Raw genomic sequence first — 17,692 nt, 5'->3', positions numbered from 1 at the left:
TTTTGGATGTCATAAAAGTATAGCAAATTGAGTTATTAGCATTGCATTTCTTAGTGTTGCCGGGAGGGCAAGAGGTGCTGGTGGGATTTTCTGTCTCTGTTGCCAAAGTAAGTTTGTTGGCCTTAGGGACGATGCACTTGGACTGCAACAGGGGACCCCATGTTCTAATCTGCCCCAAGCAGCAAAAAATCTGCAACCATTCCTTTCCCTTGTGTAGGGTTCAAAAAGTAAAATTCCTGACAGACACCTGCAGAGTTGTTGAGCTTTTTTTGGGGAAACCTGCACCATGCATACGAGATTTGCTTAAATTTTAAATTCCCTGTGGATGCCCTGTGGATGCCATCTCGTGTGACTGTGTAGTCTCATTGTGTCACTCTATCCTACCTTACAAGGTTGTTGTGAAGAAGAGAGATTGGCAGAGGGCAGCAAACCTATCTGCACGTCTCTACCTCACAACCCTTGTGACCTCGAGGTCCACAATTTTCTCCACTTTAATCCTTTTTTTAATGAGGAAAGATGTTTGGAAACTCTTGGCAACCGGTGTGTTTTAACCATCCTCAACTGATTCACAAAAAAAATACCCTCCATTCATATACACACTGCCCTCAACTAATTCACAAAAAGTTTCATTCAGATACATGCCACCTTCAGCTGATTCACAAAAAAAGGAACTTCATTCAGATACATACCATAGTTTCTCTGCTATTGATGGCTGATCCCGTACACTTTGCTATTACTTTGTCAATGCACTTCTTGTGAATGGCAGCATTGCATTCTGGGAAGGGAAAACAAACCATGTTATAAAGCATTGCTGAAAGGCCACAAGAAGTAAGAGAATTCCCACAATGCACCCTGGACATTAGAAAATACTATGCATTGCAGGTCTAGGAAGAGTGCTGCTGAACAGGCCAATGGCCCACCTAGTCTAGCATCCTGCTCTCACGGGGTCAACCAGGTGTCCACGGGGAACCTGAAATCAGGAACTGAGTGCGAGAGCTACTCTTCTCACTTGTGATTCCCAGAAACTGGTATTCAGAGGTATAGTTCCTCCTGTCACAGCAGAGGTAGATCATGGTTATAGCCTAATCCTTCACGGGTTTGTTTAGTTCCATTTTAAAGCCAGCCACAAGCAGTAAGAGCAATATAGCAATATTGCAAATACAGTATTGGACATTAGAAGAAATAATAATAATAATAATAATAATAATAATAATAATAATAATATATTATTTCTACCCCACCCATCTGGCTGGGTTTCTCCAGCCACTCTGGCTCCCAACAGAATATTTAAAATACGATAAAACATCAAACATTAAAAACTTCCCAATACAGGGCTGCCTTCAGGAATCTTCTAAAAGTCAATTGTTTATTTCCTTGGCATCTGACGAGAGGGCGTTCCACAGGGTGGGCGCCACTACTGAGAAGGCCCTCTGCCTGGTTCCCTGTAACCTCACATCTCGCAGGGAGGGAACCACCAGAAGGCCCTCGGCGCTGGACCTCAGTGTCCGGGCTGAACGATGGGGGTGAAGATGCTCCTTCAGGTATACTGGGCTGAGGCTGTTTAAGGATCTAAAGGTCAGTACCAACACTTTGAATCTTGCCTGGAAATGTACTGATTTTGGCTTCTCACATGGCGATTTTGCACTTTTCCTGGAGACTCTAAGGAAAAGGTGAAATCCCTAAAATTTCAGGTCATGCCCCAAGACTTGGAGACTCAACTAGAATCTGCTGCAGGGAACGAATATACCTGCATGCAGCTTCTCCCTGCTCCCCCACTGTCTTTTAGGATTGCATATAACAAAACACAGGCTGTGAGGCTTAAAGCATGCCCAGGCTGTTATTTGACTCAATTCCGATTGAAGCTGGTTCATGGGGAAACGTATTGAAATGCAGAATTTCGTAATACGTTTGGACTGCGGCTAATGTCACGGTGGGGGGGGGGGGACCACCGCTTCTCAAAGAGTTTAAATGGGAGTGTGTTGACCCACAATCCAGCCAGAAATCAGGCACTTTTCAGCTGTAGCCCTCTGCCTTCTGACCTGGGCATAAGTCCCACTGATCTCAATGGGCCTTACTTCAGAGTAGACCAATAGAGAATGTTGTCATTAATTCCTACTGTAGTCTGTGAGAGGTATCATGGCTCTTGTAGGTCACATTTACACATGTGCTTTGTTTCCACGGCTGGCTTGCTATTTTTATTATTAATACTATTATTATTATTATTATTTATTATACCCCGCCCATCCGGCTGGGTTTTCCCCGCCAATCTGGGTGGCTTCCAACAAATACCAAAATACATTAAAATATCACAGATTAAAAACTTCCCTAAACAGGGCTGCCTTTAGGTGTTTTCTAAATGTCAGGTAGTTGATTATCTCCTTGACCTCCGATGGGAGGGTGTTCCACAGGGAGGGCACCACTACCGAGAAGGCCCTCTGCCTGGTTCCCTGTAGCTTTGCTTCTCGCAGTGAGGGAACCGCCAGAAGGCGCTCGGCGCTGGATCTCGGTGTCCGGGCTGAACAATGGGGGTGGAGATGCTCCTTCAGGTATACTGGACCGAGGACATTTAGGGCTTTAAAGGTCAACACCAACACTTTGAATTGTGCTCGGAAACGTACTGGGAGCCAATGTAGGTCTTTTAGGACCGGTGTTATGTGATCTCGGCGGCCACTCCCAGTCACCAGTCTAGCTGCCGCATTCTGAATTAATTGCAGTTTCCGGGTCACCTTCAAAGGTAGCCCCACGTAGAGTGCATTGCAGTAGTCCAAGCGGGAGATAACTAGAGCATGCACCACTCTGGTGAGACAGTCTGCAGGCAGGTAGGGTCTCAACCTGCGTACCAGATGGAGCTGGTAGACAGCTGCCCCGGACACAGAATTAACCTGTGCCTCCATGGACAGCTGTGAGTCCAAAATGACTCCCAGGCTGCGCACCTGGTCCTTCAAGGGCACAGTTATCCCATTCAGGACCAGGGAGTCCCCCACACCCACCTGACCCCTGTCCCCCCAAAACAGTACTTCTGTCTTGTCAGGATTCAACCTCAATCTGTTAGCCGCCACCCATCCTCCAACCACCTCCAGACACTCACACAAGACATTCACTGCCTTCACTGGTTCTGATTTAAAAGAGAGATAGAGTTGGGTGTCATCTGCATACTGATGAACACCCAGCCCAAACCCCCTGATGGTCTCTCCCAGTGGCTTCATATAGATGTTAAAAAGCATGGAGGAGAGGATGGAACCCTGAGGCACCCCACAAGTGAGAGCCCAGGGCTCTGAACACTCATCCCCCACCACCACTTTCTGAACATGGCCCAGGAGGAAGGAGCGGAACCACTGTATAACAGTGCCCCCAGCTCCCAACCCCTCTAGACGGTCCAGAAGGATGTTATGGTTGATTGTATCAAAGGCCGCTGAGAGATCCAGCAGAACCAGGAAACAGCTCTCACCTTTGTCCCTAGCCCGCCGGAGATCATCAACCAGCGCAACCAAGACAGTTTCAGTCCCATGATGAGGCCTGATTCCCGATTGGAAGGGATCCAAATGGTCCGCATCCTCCAGGCGTGCTTGGAGTTGTTCAGCAACCACTCGCTCAATCACCTTGCTCAAGAATGGTAGATTTGAGACTGGGCGATAGTTGGCCATATTGGCTGCATCTAAAGATGGTTTTTTAAGAAGCGGTTTAATGACCGCCTCTTTCAGCGGGTCTGGGAATACTCCCTCATAGAGGGAAGCATTTACCACCCCGCAGAGCCTATCGCCCAGCCCTTCCTGGCTCGCTTTAATTAGCTAGGATGGGCAAGGGTCAAGGAGATAGGTTTTTTAAAACAATTCTCGGTTTTCTTTTCTTTTTAAAGCATTCTCAGTTTTCTTAAGATCAGTGTGCAAGAAACACTGCAGTTTCTATTTCGGCAGTTGTAAATAACGTAATATGCTAAAAGTTTCTTACGTCTGCACTGGTAACCTTGCTTGTTAAGACCCCTGAAAGAGAGAGGAGGGATGGCATTAATTTGGCGTTAATAATAATAATAATAATTTATACCCCACCCATTGGGTTGGGTTTCCCCAGCCACTCTGGGCGGCTTCCAGCAAAATATTAAAATGCAATAATACAGCAGGTATAACGTTCATCATAAATGTTTGAGAAGAATGACTTTAAAACAAAATAAATGTTGTGTGTTGGGATCTGGGCCCAGAAAAGTTAGGCTCCTCACTCAAGTGAATGAATGAATGTTTATTATTATGGCCAAACAGCCAGCATACTAAAACCAGAATTTCTGCACAGTTCTTTACAAAAACGCTAAAAACGATCAGAGTGGAATTTAGCAATCAATATACTAATTAAATAAACTTAAGAACTCCATTTAAGAAATAAAAGAATATTTTATTCATTTTTTTATTGCTGCAATGATTTATAACTGCTTGTGCAGCTGTGTAATCTCCTGCTTTCTTTGACTTACGGCTATTGCATAAAATCTAGCTACTTTTCTAGTGACATGTGGATTCTGGTTGGACAAGAGATCATTTAAATAATATTTCCTCCATCCTCCTTGGTACGAGAGAGGCTCTGAGATCTGTATAAAATCTCCAATGGAATAGAATGTGGCCCACAGTTCCCATTTGACCGCTCTTACATGGGCAGACCCCCTCGCCACGAGGAATCTTTCTGTATCTGCCTTCCAATAGTGGTCAAATCTGTCAAATCATTGGGAAGTATGGGGGCCATTCTGTTTGTCCAAAGCGTAGGCAGCTTGGGCTACCTTAATTAAGCGGTGTCAGCTGAATAAGGACTGGAGAAAACTGAAGCCACAATTAGCATGATAGCAATACGTTCAAGGACATTAAAGTATGGCTTTCTATTTAGAAAATGCAAGTTTTTTTTTAATAAAAAAGAGGGAAGAGGGAAGAAGAAGGTTGTGGGGCCAGGATAGTGGTGGTTTAGGTTAGGCTTAGGGTAACTTGAAGTTAAAGTCGGACATAGTTAATGTATAACTGTAACTAAGCTTGTAAACTTATACATCGTTAAGAAAAGAAAAACCTATGTTCTCAAGTAAATAAAATTCATCTTCTTTTTGTGCCAAAGAGTATCGTCTTGGTTATTCCAGCAGTGTGTTAAAACTCACAGAGGTGGAGACTCAGAAAAGGGCAAAACTTACCTAAGGAAAAGGGGATAGTTTGTGTCCTAGAGTAACACAGGAAGGGCAGTACTGTATGGTGAAAACCTAGAGTGCCACAAGTTTGCCAGGGTGATATGGCAGACTGATATAGTGGGGATCTGAGTTGCAGGAGTCCCTGTTCTGTAGGCAAGAGGTTGTTCATTCAAATAGCCCTGAGTGTTTGTGAGATCAGGCCACGAAAGCTGGAATTAGACTCTCTTTACTGAGAAGCCCAGAATTGAGGGGTTTATTTTAAGGCGTAAGGAATTGAGTGGGGATTGCTTTACCCCTGTACCCTTTCGTCTCATAATCTATTGGCAACGTCGGCGAGGGGGTTCGTCGCAGTAGTCCCAATAACCTCTGGTGGGCATCAGGTTGGGGGAAGACTGCCATGGGGGATAGATCAAGGAAGGGAGGGGAAGCCATGTGTCATACCAGACGAACTCGTGGCAAACGGAACAGAACGTGGGCTGGGGGAAGAAAGTAGCAGTGAACTCGTGACACTTGACATTGTGGATCTTGGCTTGCTTGATGGCTCCTCTGCGTTGGTGCAGAGAGAAAAACCCTTCCTTTTCACAGTCAATAAACTCTGGATCATCTGGGTGAGAGAAAGAGAGAGAGAAGTTTGGTTATTCTGATGACGAATTCCTGCGGTCTGCCTGTAAGCTAAAATAACATATATTTAAATCAGCTTGAAAAGCCGTCAGCTTTAAAAATAAATAAACAGCAGGGCACACTTCCTAAAACAACTCAGAGAGCTTAGTCACACAACCAAGAGAAGTGAGTGGTTGGTGCATATATTTGTGGACTGCCTGGGGGAGTGGGGGTGTCATATGCCTGAATGCTTGCCTCTAGTCTTTGGAAAACTAGCAGGTCAGGGAGCAGGGTTCTCACCTACATTTGTCCTTGATCTGCTAGATTTTGATGTGCAGGGAGGACTGACACAAGGTCGCAACCCCCCTCTCCCAGCCTGAAGTGGTACCCTCCAGCAGAAGTACCGGTAACATGGTTGTACTTTTGGCTCTCATCAAATGTCGGGCATCTCCTGTAAAGACCCCTACCCCAAACGAAAGAACCTTCTTCTGACTCAGAGCATAGGAATAGCCCACCTGGATCAGGGCAATTGCTTATTTGGTCCAGCACACTGTTCTAACAGTAGCCAACCAGATCTACAAGCAGGAAATGATGACAGAATTGGGGACTGAACCAAAAAAAAGGTGTTCTGCTACGAAGCTAAAGCTCTTTACACCCACTCTTTGAATTGGGAGGAAAATAGGACCTTTCTGCGCAAATGTAAATTGCAGGGGCGTGGTGTGTGTGACTCCAATTTGGGACTGTATCAAAAAGACAAGGCTGCTCCTACCCACAAGCCAAGATCCAAATCTGGAGTGGACCAGCTGAGCTTGCAATTTACCGTGGTACCTCGAGTTACAAACGCTTCAGGTTACAAACTCCGCTAACCTGGAAGAGTTACCTCGAGTTGAGAACTTTGCCCCAGGATGAGAACGGAAATCGTGTGCCGGGGGCGCAGCGGCAGCAAGAGGCCCCATTAGCGAAAGCACGCCTCTAGTTAAGAACCGTTTCAGGTTAAGAACGGACCTCCGGAACGAATTAAGTTCGTAACTAGAGGTACCACTGTACAGGGGCGTAGGAAGGGGGGGTGGAGGGAGGGTCGCCCGTCCCGGGTGCCACTCTGGAAGGGTTGCCTCCCCCCAGCTGTAGAGCGGCCGAGGGTGTGCGCAGTGCAAGCAGCAGCCATACAGGATGCCGCACATACGCAGTCCATACAGGCTGCGCCGTCCTGGGTGCCGGAGAGCGTGCTTTGTCTTCTTCCTACTCAGGCGGAGGCGGAGTGGCGAGGGGGCGCCGTGCTGCCCCCCACTGACTGGAGCCCGGGGGCCTCCCGCCCCCCTATTGTGACGCCCCTGGGTTGTTACACAAATGCAGGAAACCAACTTCAATTGCACAAACTGAAATTCACCAGGATGTGACTGAATTCCATCCGAAAACAATGAGTCCAGAAGTGGCCCAGGGTTCGTCCTGAGTGATGAAAGACAGCAAATGATGCTCACACATGTGTGAATCAGTCCTTTGGGTGTCACAAATCCCAATATGTTGCTATAAAAGCCAATTAAAATTGCACCAGCCATTAAACTGGTCCCTGAGCAGTTTAAGAATTTCAATTTTTTGAGGCTCTGCTGTGTTTCTTTATGTAAAAGTATTTATTGCTCTGCCTTGGGATTTTATACATTTTGAAATTACCATGTCCCAACCTGAGCTTTTGGGGTGGGGAAATCCGCAGTGAAAATGATTGAAAATGTAGTAGCAATAATATGACCATCACTTGCCAGTCGTTTCCAGGAAGTATCTTGCATTCATTAACATTCTGCCTTGTGGCTTCAGTTCTAGCTAAAAAAAATAAAAATAAAGGAAGGCAAATTAAAAATAGTTTTTGTTTTTTGTTTAAAAAGGAAGAGTGAGTGACAAAACAGCCATGGAATAACCATCGCATGAAAAGTTATAATGGAAAGATCTCGCAATAATCTTGTGATCCACAGTAAAAAAAAAATGTATTAAAGTATTTATTTATTTATTGTGAAGGGAGGTTGAGAACACTAGATATTAGTTAACAGAAATAATCCTTTGCTTGTCCTCCTGGATGAAAATACAAGAACTTTGCTGGATCAGGCCAATGGCACATCTAGTCCAGCATCCTGTTCTCACAGTGGCCAGACAGATGCATATGGGAAACCAGCAAGCAGGATCCGAGCACAAGAGCACTCTCTTATGCAGTGGTGTTGTGTGGGAGTGGGCAAAAGGGTGGTTGCCCCAGGCCCAAAATTGTTAGGGGGCACAAAATTTCAAACACCCAGTGCTGCCTCCGTCACTGGGCTCCACTGAAAATGCCTTTTCCATGCGAACCATGAAGTGATCTCTCTGGACAATGAAACGACTCTTCTCATCTCATCTCTGTGGCTGCAGTGTCCTGGATGACGCAGTTAGGCAGTTGAATGTGCATGTGTACTCCATCCGTTTCCTTCCCTCCACGCAGCCCCGGGCACTGGCAACCCACGCTACGCCACTGCTCCTGTCCTGCCGTTTTCAGCAACTGGCATTCAGAAGCATTGCTGCCTTCCACAGTGGAGGCAGAGCATTGCCATCGTGGCTAATAGCCGTCGATGGCCCACAAATTCAGCTAAACCTCTTTTAAAGCCATCTAAAGAGGTGACCATTTGGGCTGCCGCTTTTCTGATCCTGCCCCAACTCTGCAACAGAATTGCACCGTGCAATTCAGATCTAGGCATTCAGCACCTTCTCCTGCATTTGTCATTCAGCCTGGTGATCACAAAGGTAAGAAGCTCAATACGTCACTGATCCTCAGAAACGTACTACATCCCCAGCAATCATGTTTTACACAAGTGCATTTCAAAAGCTTCCAGGACAGTTGCATCATGATCTATATGGTTCACTACATTTCTTCATTAAGCTTTCGATTACATCTTTGGAGAAAATTCCCTGGCGAGGCATGAACGAATTCAAGCTCAAAGTCAGTTTTATTACTACCAATTATTCTTCCTGCCCAAAGGGGATTTTTTTTAAAATCTAAGCAAAGTCTATTGCACTGTCCTTCAGACTGAGCAAATTGACAGCTCAGTTTATTGAAACCAAGTGTTTCAATTCTGCAGGAACAGGCATCACTCATTGACCGCAGATGGCTTTTTAAGGAAAAGAGTCTCCATTAATTAGCTGAAGGGCCGTAGCTCAGTGGTAGAGCACCTCTCCAGGTATGGAATCATGGAAAAGTTGGAAGGCACCCGGAGGGTCATCTAGTCCAACCCCCTGCAATGCAGGAATCTTTTGCCCAACATAGGAATTGGAATGTATTCTGCCTGAAAACCCAGAGAACGGTCAGTGTAGACCAGGGGTTCCCAACAAAATTTTATCGAGGACCCCTCATTGAGCCGCTATTGTGACAAGGACCCCCATTAATTCCTAATCCTAAAATTAAAGAGTGAGAGCCAAATTAAGAGTCTTTTTATATTTTATATTTATACATTTTTTACAGTTACAACAGAGTACTCCATCAGTATACAGTTAGTTTTAATTTTCAGTTCTTAATGAAATGAACCACTTTTTAACCAACGGTCCATTTTTAACTATGCAAACTGTAGCTTATGTGAAAAACAACGCTTTGTTTACAAACACTACTGTTTCGCAAAGAGGCAGCGCGCGCCAGGGAGGAGGGAGGGGAATGGAGAAGACAGGGTACCTGCGCAGTAGCGCACAAATGAAGCCGACGCGCGCAAAGCATCTTGGGGAGGTGAGCGTTAGTAGAATGCGCGCGCTGCCTCTTTGCAAAACAGTAGTGTTTGTAAAGCGCCACCTAACGGCATACAGCAGAACTACTGCCTCTATCTAATTCTAGTTTTGCGCTAGACTCTGCTCATGCAGGAAGCGGCCAAAACAAAAAATCTGTTATCATATGAAATATATTTAATATATTTTTTATTCTAATAGCATCTTGCGGACCCCTCTGGCATAGCTCGCGGACCCCTGGGACCACCTGTTGGGAACCACTGGTGTAGACAATAGAGAGCTTGATGGACTGTTGCCCTGACTCAGTACAAAGCACTTTCCTATGTCCCTGATTCCTACCTCCAAAATCCAGCATTTTCTGCTTTGCCAACTTCTCAATCTTGTGTGCATTTGTTACCATTTATTCATGCTATTCATTCACCCATGTTTATTTGTCCACTGTTGTTGCTGCTTTCAGTCTGCAAACAACGTGCATTTGATTGCTCCTCCCCTCATTTGCAGTGTTTACGTTGCACCCGAGTGCATGGAGCGGGATAACACAACGGCAACATAATCTATGTAATTACGTAAATTGCATAATTCCACCACAGCAGACAACAGCGCTGAGTGAAAAAAGGACAGCGAGGAATGGAAAACAACGCCTCCTTAGATGCCTACTGCAGACCCAGATCATAATCTGCCCAGATTGAATCAGGCGGATCTATTTTGGAATCAGAATTCTGCAGATTCCTCCTCCACCTCTAGCCTTAAGCTGTGAAGGCCTTCAAAGATCAAAGCCAGCACCTTGGGCAGGTAGGGAACTATCAAGTGACCAACGGCTCTGGTGCTTACCCAAATTTCTGATTTCCCGTTCTTCCTTTTGCACTTGTCTGCAACCAAATTGAGTTCCACCGTCGTTTCTGCAACCATCTCTGCGCTCTTGTCCTTCACAACGATGTGCATTACGCGCCCCCTGTGGATGTGAGCATCGAAAGTGCTGTTCCAAGGTGGGTACATGGTGGGCTTCTTCTGAACGTAGGATTGGCCGTTCTCTAGGGTCAAAAGGAATTATTTGAATAGTTGCATCTCATCCAGAGTAATTATTTTCCCCCTCTGCTGCTACTTAAAAATGGGAAGCATAATGCTGGTAGTCAACAAAAGAGGTTCAAAGACTCTCTCAAGGCAAATCTTTTTTAAAATGTAGTATAAAGACCGACAACTGGGAAACACTGGCCTGCAAGCGCTCCAGTTGGAGAATAGCCTTTACCAAAAGGTGTCAAGGGCTTTGAAGACGCTCGAACTCAGGACGAAAGGGAGAAACGAGCTAAGAGGAAGGCACATTTGGCAAACCCTCACCGTGATCAACTCCTGCCCAGAAACCTATGTCGCCACTGTGGAAGGACGTGTGGACCCAGAATTGGCCCCGACAGTCACTTACAGACTCACTGTTAAAACTGTGTTTTTGGAAGACACTCGGCTACGAGGTATCGCCAAAGAAGAAGAAGAAGAAGACTCACCAACCCAGAAGGGAATGTGACCAGTGGGCTGAACAGCATTCCCTGTGCGTGTTTTAGTGGGAATGTTCTATTGTGCATTTAAATTATGAATGCTCACATTTAAATGGCCGTGCAATCAATCAATCAATCAATCAATCAATAATATTTGGGTCATATGCCAAACCGGGTTTCAAAGGGAAGCACCAGCACTTTGAGCCTGGAAATGTACAAGAAACCAATGCATTCTTTCCAAACAGGTGCGAAATGATCCCACCTTCTGGGTCTCCTATTAGCAGTTTAGCAGCTGCTTTCCAAACTAATTGGAGCTTCCATACAGTCTTCAAAGGCAGCCCCATGTAGAGTGCATTGCAGCAATCCATCCTGGAAGTGACCAAAGGAGGGATGGCTGAGGCTTGGCTTTGAAGAGCAGGGTCCCCCACCTCCTCTAACTAGAACTCTTCATTCTGCAGAGTTCAAAGACACACCAGAGCCTTCCAAAAAGCAAATGTCACCAAGGCAGGCAGGTGGCCGAAGGCCGCAGGTATCCAGGTGGCTTGTTTGGTCAAAATGAGTTTTGAAAGGGCAGCGAGTTTATCCTCTGCGGGATTCATCAGCACTCAAAAGCCTTTCTTCTGAAGTGGCAACAGCAGCCCTACCATAGCTGCCAAGTTTTCCCTTTTCTCGCGAGGAAGCCTATTCAGCATAAGGGAAAATCCCTTAAAAAAGGGATAACTTGGCAGCTATGAGCCCTACTCACCTGCGGGCTCCTGTTTCAGGGCGAGCTGCTTTGTGGACAGCAGGTTCGAATAAAAGAACAGAAGGCAGTTAAAGTTCAGTCCCACTCCCTGAATTTGTAATATAGCCACATGCTCCAACGCAGCTCATAAATGCATGTAACATTGAGGAAGATGGAAGGCTTGCTTTGTTAAACAACGATCTGACTTTTAGAAGACACCTGAAGGCAGCCCTGTCTAGGGAAGTTTTTAATGTATTATTATTATTATTATTATTATTATTATTATTATTATTATGTCGGGAGCCACCCAGAGTGGCTGGGGAAACCCAGTCAGATCGGTGGGGGTATAAATAATAAACAAACAATCAAACAAACAAACAAGTATTATTGTTTATTACTTGGCCAGGCGGAGACCCCCCCCCCCCGACCCCAGGCAAACCCCGGGAGGAATAATGACTCATGACAACGTGTTATGGGATTAAAACTACTGGCCACAACTTTATTAAACTTTCAGATGTAGGGAGACCTTGGCTTAGGCATTGGGCCTTTATTCTTCCCAGTCCCCGGCCGGGGATCTGGGGAGTATCAGGGTTATCCAAACTGTGTGAGGATTGGGCTGGCTCTGGAAAACGTCTGTTCAAGCAGAGAGCCCCCCCCCCCAATTTCGCTGCAACGCAGGGGTGAGCTCTGACAACCTAATGGCATATGGCCAGTGACTCCCCTCAACACAACCCCTTTAACAGGGAACCCTGGGATTGCTGCCGTAGGGGGGAACGTGGGTCACCACTTCATGCCCCCCATTTAGGGTAAAGGTAAAGGGTAAAGGGACCCCTGACCATTAGGTGCAGTCGCGGACAAGTCTGGGGTTGCGGCGCTCATCTCGCTTTATTGGCCAAGGGAGCCGGCATACAGCTTCCGGGTCATGTGGCCAGCATGACAAAGCCGCTTCTGGCGAACCAGAGCAGCGCACGGAAATGCCGTTTACCTTCCCACTGTAGCGGTACCTATTTCTCTACTTGCACTTTGACGTGCTTTCAAACTGCCAGGAGCTGGGACTGAGCAACGGGAGCTCGAACCGCCGACCTTCTGATCGGCAAGCCCTAGGCTCTGTGGTCTAACCCACAGTGCCACCCGCTTTAGGGAAGATAGACTAAAGCAGGCATGTCCAAAGTCCGTTTTGAGGGCCTAATCCGGCCTACTGGTCGGTTTAATCCGGCCTCTGTGGCAGTGTATTTCCCGGGCTAAAATGCCCCCAAAAAACCTAAGTCCTAAAAAAGCTCAACAACTTTGGGGTAAAATCAGCTCAACAACCTCAATCCTAAAAACTTTGGTCGGCCCTCACGCATGTTCACTTCATCAAATCTGGCCCTCTTCGAAAAAATGTTGTTTAGTCGTTTAGTCGTGTCCGACTCTTTGTGACCCCATGGACCATAGCAGGCCAGGCACTCCTGTCTTGCACTGCCTCCCGCAGTTTGGTCAAACTCATGTTCGTAGCTTCGAGAACACTGTCCAACCATCTCGTCCTCTGTTGTCCCCTTCTCCTAGTGCCCTCCATCTTTCCCAACATCAGGGTCTTTTCCAGGGAGTCTTCTCTTCTCAGGACGTGGCCAAAGTATTGGAGCCTCAGCTTCACGATCTGTCCTTCCAGGGAGCACTCAGGGCTGATTTCCTTAAGAATGGATAGGTTTGATCTTCTAGCAGTCCATGGGACTCTCAAGAGTCTCCTCCAGCACCATAATTCAAAAGCATCAATTCTTCGGCGATCAGCCTTCTTTATGGTCCAGCTCTCACTTCCATACATCACTACTGGGAAAACCATAGCTTTAACTATACGGATCTTTGTCGGCAAGGTGATGTCTCTGCTTTTTAAGATGCTGTCTAGGTTTGTCATTGCTTTTCTCCCAAGAAGCAGGCGTCTTTTAATTTCGTGACTGCTGTCACCATCTGCAGTGATCAAGGAGCCCAAGAAAGTGCGATGTTTGGGCAGGGCACCCCTGGACTAAAGGATTCCACCCGAGGCCTGAAACTGCCAAAGTTGTGGTGTTTGCTACGGGGAAGGCAATACCTGCCAATGCAGGGAAATTCCTTCCTGGTCCTTCAACAGCAACCATCAATGACCGTAGCAGCACCTGCATACCTGTAAAGAAGAGGTTAACCTGCAAAAGGAAGGCGTAAACTGAGGGAGGGCAGGGTGGGAGAAGCTCTGGAGCCGAATAAGGTCTCCCAGGTAAGTTCCACCCTCTATTGTGTGTGCAGGGCGGTCCTAACCCTACCTGGTCAACTCCCCTGGCAACACCTCCCCAGCTGGGATTGGCTAACTGTCTGAGATTAGGCAGGAACCTTCAGGTATCCAGCTTGGGGAGGCGAAGCCAGTCTGACTGGGGATCTGGTAAGGTCAGGGGGCTGCACACAACTACGCAAAAAGCGCCCCCCATTTGAAGTGGGGAGCGGTTATTATTATTATCATTATTATTGATCAGATCATGTAGGGGCTCATTCACACTTTTGCTTGACCCGCATTATTATTAATTAATTAGATGTATATACAGTACCATCATAAGATTTCAGAGCTGAAATAAGTCGAATAAAACACAGGGTGAAAACAAGACAGAATAAAACACAGGGTGAAAACAAGTAAATAATTAAAACAAAACAGCAAGGCACATTCTAAAGGCTGTAGATAGAATATTAATCAGCCAAAGACCCGTTTGAAGAGGAAGAGCATCCCACAAACTGGGAGCCACTGCAGAAAAGGCCCCGTTCTCACGTTGCTACCCTCTGGACCTAACGTGGAGGAGCCACATGAAGAAGGGCCTCAGATGATGGACATAGAGACTGAGACAGTATCCATGGGGAGAACCGATGTTATGAACTGATGAATTATCCCAGGTCCGAGGACTTTCCTCAACATTCCGTGGCTGTGTCTTACCTGCTGAGCCAATGTCGGCTAGGCAGAAAAATCTCTCTGGATTTCCCAGACATCTCATAAGATCCTATTAATTGCCTTGAGACTTATGTGGAGCGCAGTGCATTTAATTAACGGGCGATAATATTGGCAGAGAAGGAGCAACTTCTTTTGAGGGTGTTCGTTTTAGCAATGTCAGCTTCTCCATCAAAGCAACATGATTGTATAAAGTTTCTTAGTTTTCTGGCTCTTTCCCCAACAAGACATTATGGGATGTGTGTGTGTTTCTGTGTGTATTAAGTTCCCTGACCTTTCTGTGTAAGACTAAATGCTTTTCTGCATTAAGAGGGATTATTTTTAGCTTGCCAGCACTCTTGGACCTCAAGATCATTCTTTGCGTGGTATTTTTAAAAGGACTACAATAGCACCCTTTTCCTTTTCTTTTAAAAGGTACTTTTCTTTGCCTAGCGCTACTGTTTTGAATAAAGGCCTATTTTACACAGTTCTGAGACTGGAGTGCCGAACAGAATAAGGTAGATTCCTGATGTTTTCCATTCATATTGTTCTGGAATGGCCAAGTCATAAATCGTTCCTTAAAATCGCATGGCACTCAAATACCGCTGCATGCTAAAAACAGGGAGAATAAACTAGCCCAAACTAGGCACTTTAAAATACAAATTATTTCTTCTGCTTTTTTTTGTAAAGAAAGTCAAAATTCACTTGGGAAGGCTGCAAGTTGGGTGGGATAGAGGAAGGCTGGCTAGAGAAAATTAGGGCCAGTGTCATAGCTAAGTGGCAGAACATCTGCTTGGCATGCAGAAGGCTGCAGGTTCAAGCCCTAGGTAGGGCTGGCAATGACTCCCTGTCTGAAATCCAGGAGAGCTGCTGCCAGTCAGTGCAGACAATACTGAGCTCGATAGGATAAAGACAATTTCCTATGTTCCCATGCTTAATCCCTTCCTTTTACTGCAATATACATACATAATTACAAGGGTACAGAGTAAAATAAGACAAAAAGAAGAAGGGAAGAAAAGAAATAATACCCAGATATGTAGAAAACTTTGGGGGAAAGATGTGACAATTGAATCTTTCTCCCTGTGGGTAAAATAAGCAGCTGATGGAGGGCAATTTTTGAGCTGGGAAATGAACAGGAGGGAAAGGATGAAGTAGTCTCTATCTGCTCTTTCTCTGACCCAACTGCAGGCTGCCCAGTTGTCACCAACTTGCAACAGGGCCTTTTCTGTGGTGGCTCCCCATTTGTGGAACTCCCTCCCTGGTGAGGCACACCTGTCTTCCTTATTATTGACTTTGAGGAGGAATCTAAAATCATTCCAGTTTGACAGCTGAAAGACACTGCTCCTGGCATCTCTCAGATTGTGACAACTCTGGGACAATTTTGTAAAACTGTTGTTAGAATATTTGAAAATAATCATTGCTGCGTTTGCCATTCCTGGACTCCTTTGGGAGGAAGAGCAGGATATAAATTGAACGAATGAATGAATGAATGAACAGGCAACATAACAATTAACAGGAATATAACAACAGCTAGGCTAGTTCAGTCGGCAGAGCATGAGATGTGGGTTCGAGTCCCACATCGGGCATTTTCAACAACAACAACAACAACAACAACTCCTCTGCATTGCAGGGAGTTGGACTAGAGGACCCGCGTGGTCCCTTCCAACTTAGAATTCTATGATTCTATATGAATCTTGGTTTGAAAATAAAACCATGACAGACAAAAGCATATAAAATACAGACTGCATCAGGCCTCCCTCCCTCCTCTGGGACAGCCATTCCAGCAGTGGGAGAGCTGGGAAGCAGAACTCACTCTATCAGCTGAACTGTGCCAGTCGGCCATTGTTTAGAAATTGGTGCCTGAGTTTTGGTTTTCCTCTGCCCTCCTTGTTCCTTTCCCCTTGTATGTCATGCTTCTCTAGATTGTACACCTGCAAGTAGGGGCTGTCTTGTTTTGACTATATGTAAGCCGCCCTGGAATGCTTTTAGGCTGGAGAGCAGGGTATACAAATGTTATCAATCAACCATCAATCAATCAATCAATCAATCAATGTCAATGTGTGATTTGAAACTCACACTGGATAGACTGCATCTCGCCCAGTAGGGCTGGCCCACAACATTTTGGCACCTCCCCTTACAGGTTGGCCGGCCCTGGCCATTGGCCATTGTTCAGCCTGGACACTGAGGTCCAGATTTGAAGGTCTTCTGGTGGTTCCCTCACTGTGAGAAGTGAAGTTACAGAGAACCAGGCAGAGAGCCTTCTCGGTAGTGGCGCCCGCCCTGTGGAACACCCTCCCATCAGATGTCAAGGAAATAAACAACTATCTGACTTTTAGAAGACATCTGAAGGGAGCCCTGTACAGTACAGGGAATGTTTTTTAACGTTTGACATTTCACTGTGTTTTTAATATTTTGCTGGAAGCCTCCCAGAGTGGCTGGGGCAACCCAGTCAGATGGGAGGCATATAAATAATAAAATTGTTGTTGTTGTTGTTGTTGTTAAGTGCAGGCATGCTCAAAAGTAAGAATAAAGCACTTACCCGACTCCACTGCTTCCTTGACTATCACGGCGCAATAGGGATCGATCACATCTCCCTGGGAAGGCAGATAGGGACCACTGTCGTAGTTGGACAATCCAATACGGAGAAAAGGAGACATGTCGGCCTCTGCGAGGAGAAGAAAGCAGACGTTATTGGAGAGGCTCTCACAACTGCCTTGGCTGTTTTAGCTTTATCGTCTGTGGCAAGCCTGGGAATTTAACAGAGAAGTCGCTTATCCATTCCGGACAGCGTTTCCCCTCTCCGTCCCACAACCAGCTGAGTTAGCAGAAGTTTCCCTGGCACATGGAGCGGCTATGCTATGCTGTCGGCTCCTCTGCATCGCCGGAGGCTGCTGTGGTCACCAAGGCGCAATGGTCGGGAATGACATCTGATTGACTTTGCTGGGTGAAAAGCAGCAGCCAGCTGCAGGAGGGCTTGAAATTGGATATTGGATGCTGGAGGAGGAGGGGTGGCGATGGTGGAAGGGGGGGGGCGCGAGTGGGAAGCATTTGTTCAGTGAACCCTGCACAAGTTAATGCCGGGCACAAGC

The 17,692-nt window shown here is 46.2% G+C and overlaps 1 protein-coding gene across 7 annotated transcripts in view; it reads right to left on the bottom strand.

The window, feature by feature from the left end:
* PRKCQ (protein kinase C theta) overlaps positions 1-17,692 on the bottom strand; it is a 55,482-nt gene that overhangs the window by 22,187 nt on the left and 15,603 nt on the right. For 5 of the 7 annotated variants that reach the window (XM_035128182.3, XM_035128183.3, XM_088652571.1 and 2 more), the window contains exons 2-7: positions 17,143-17,268; positions 10,304-10,503; positions 7,504-7,564; positions 5,591-5,753; positions 3,949-3,980; positions 690-775 (exon numbers count right to left, since the gene is read on the bottom strand). In XM_035128182.3, coding sequence (XP_034984073.3) covers positions 690-775; positions 3,949-3,980; positions 5,591-5,753; positions 7,504-7,564; positions 10,304-10,503; positions 17,143-17,260 — 660 coding nt within the window. In that variant the 5' untranslated portion in view covers positions 17,261-17,268. Of the gene's footprint in view, positions 1-689; positions 776-3,948; positions 3,981-5,590; positions 5,754-7,503; positions 7,565-10,303; positions 10,504-13,748; positions 13,840-17,142; positions 17,269-17,692 lie in introns of all 7 variants that reach the window. The other 2 variants (XM_088652569.1, XM_088652570.1) reach the window with 1 other exon arrangement.

This window comes from Zootoca vivipara, chromosome 9 (assembly GCF_965207765.1).
Source record: "Zootoca vivipara chromosome 9, rZooViv2.hap1.1, whole genome shotgun sequence".
Classification (NCBI taxonomy): domain Eukaryota; kingdom Metazoa; phylum Chordata; class Lepidosauria; order Squamata; family Lacertidae; genus Zootoca; species Zootoca vivipara.
Note: the sequence above shows the minus strand (reverse complement) of the source record. Positions and strands in the feature narration are given on the sequence as shown.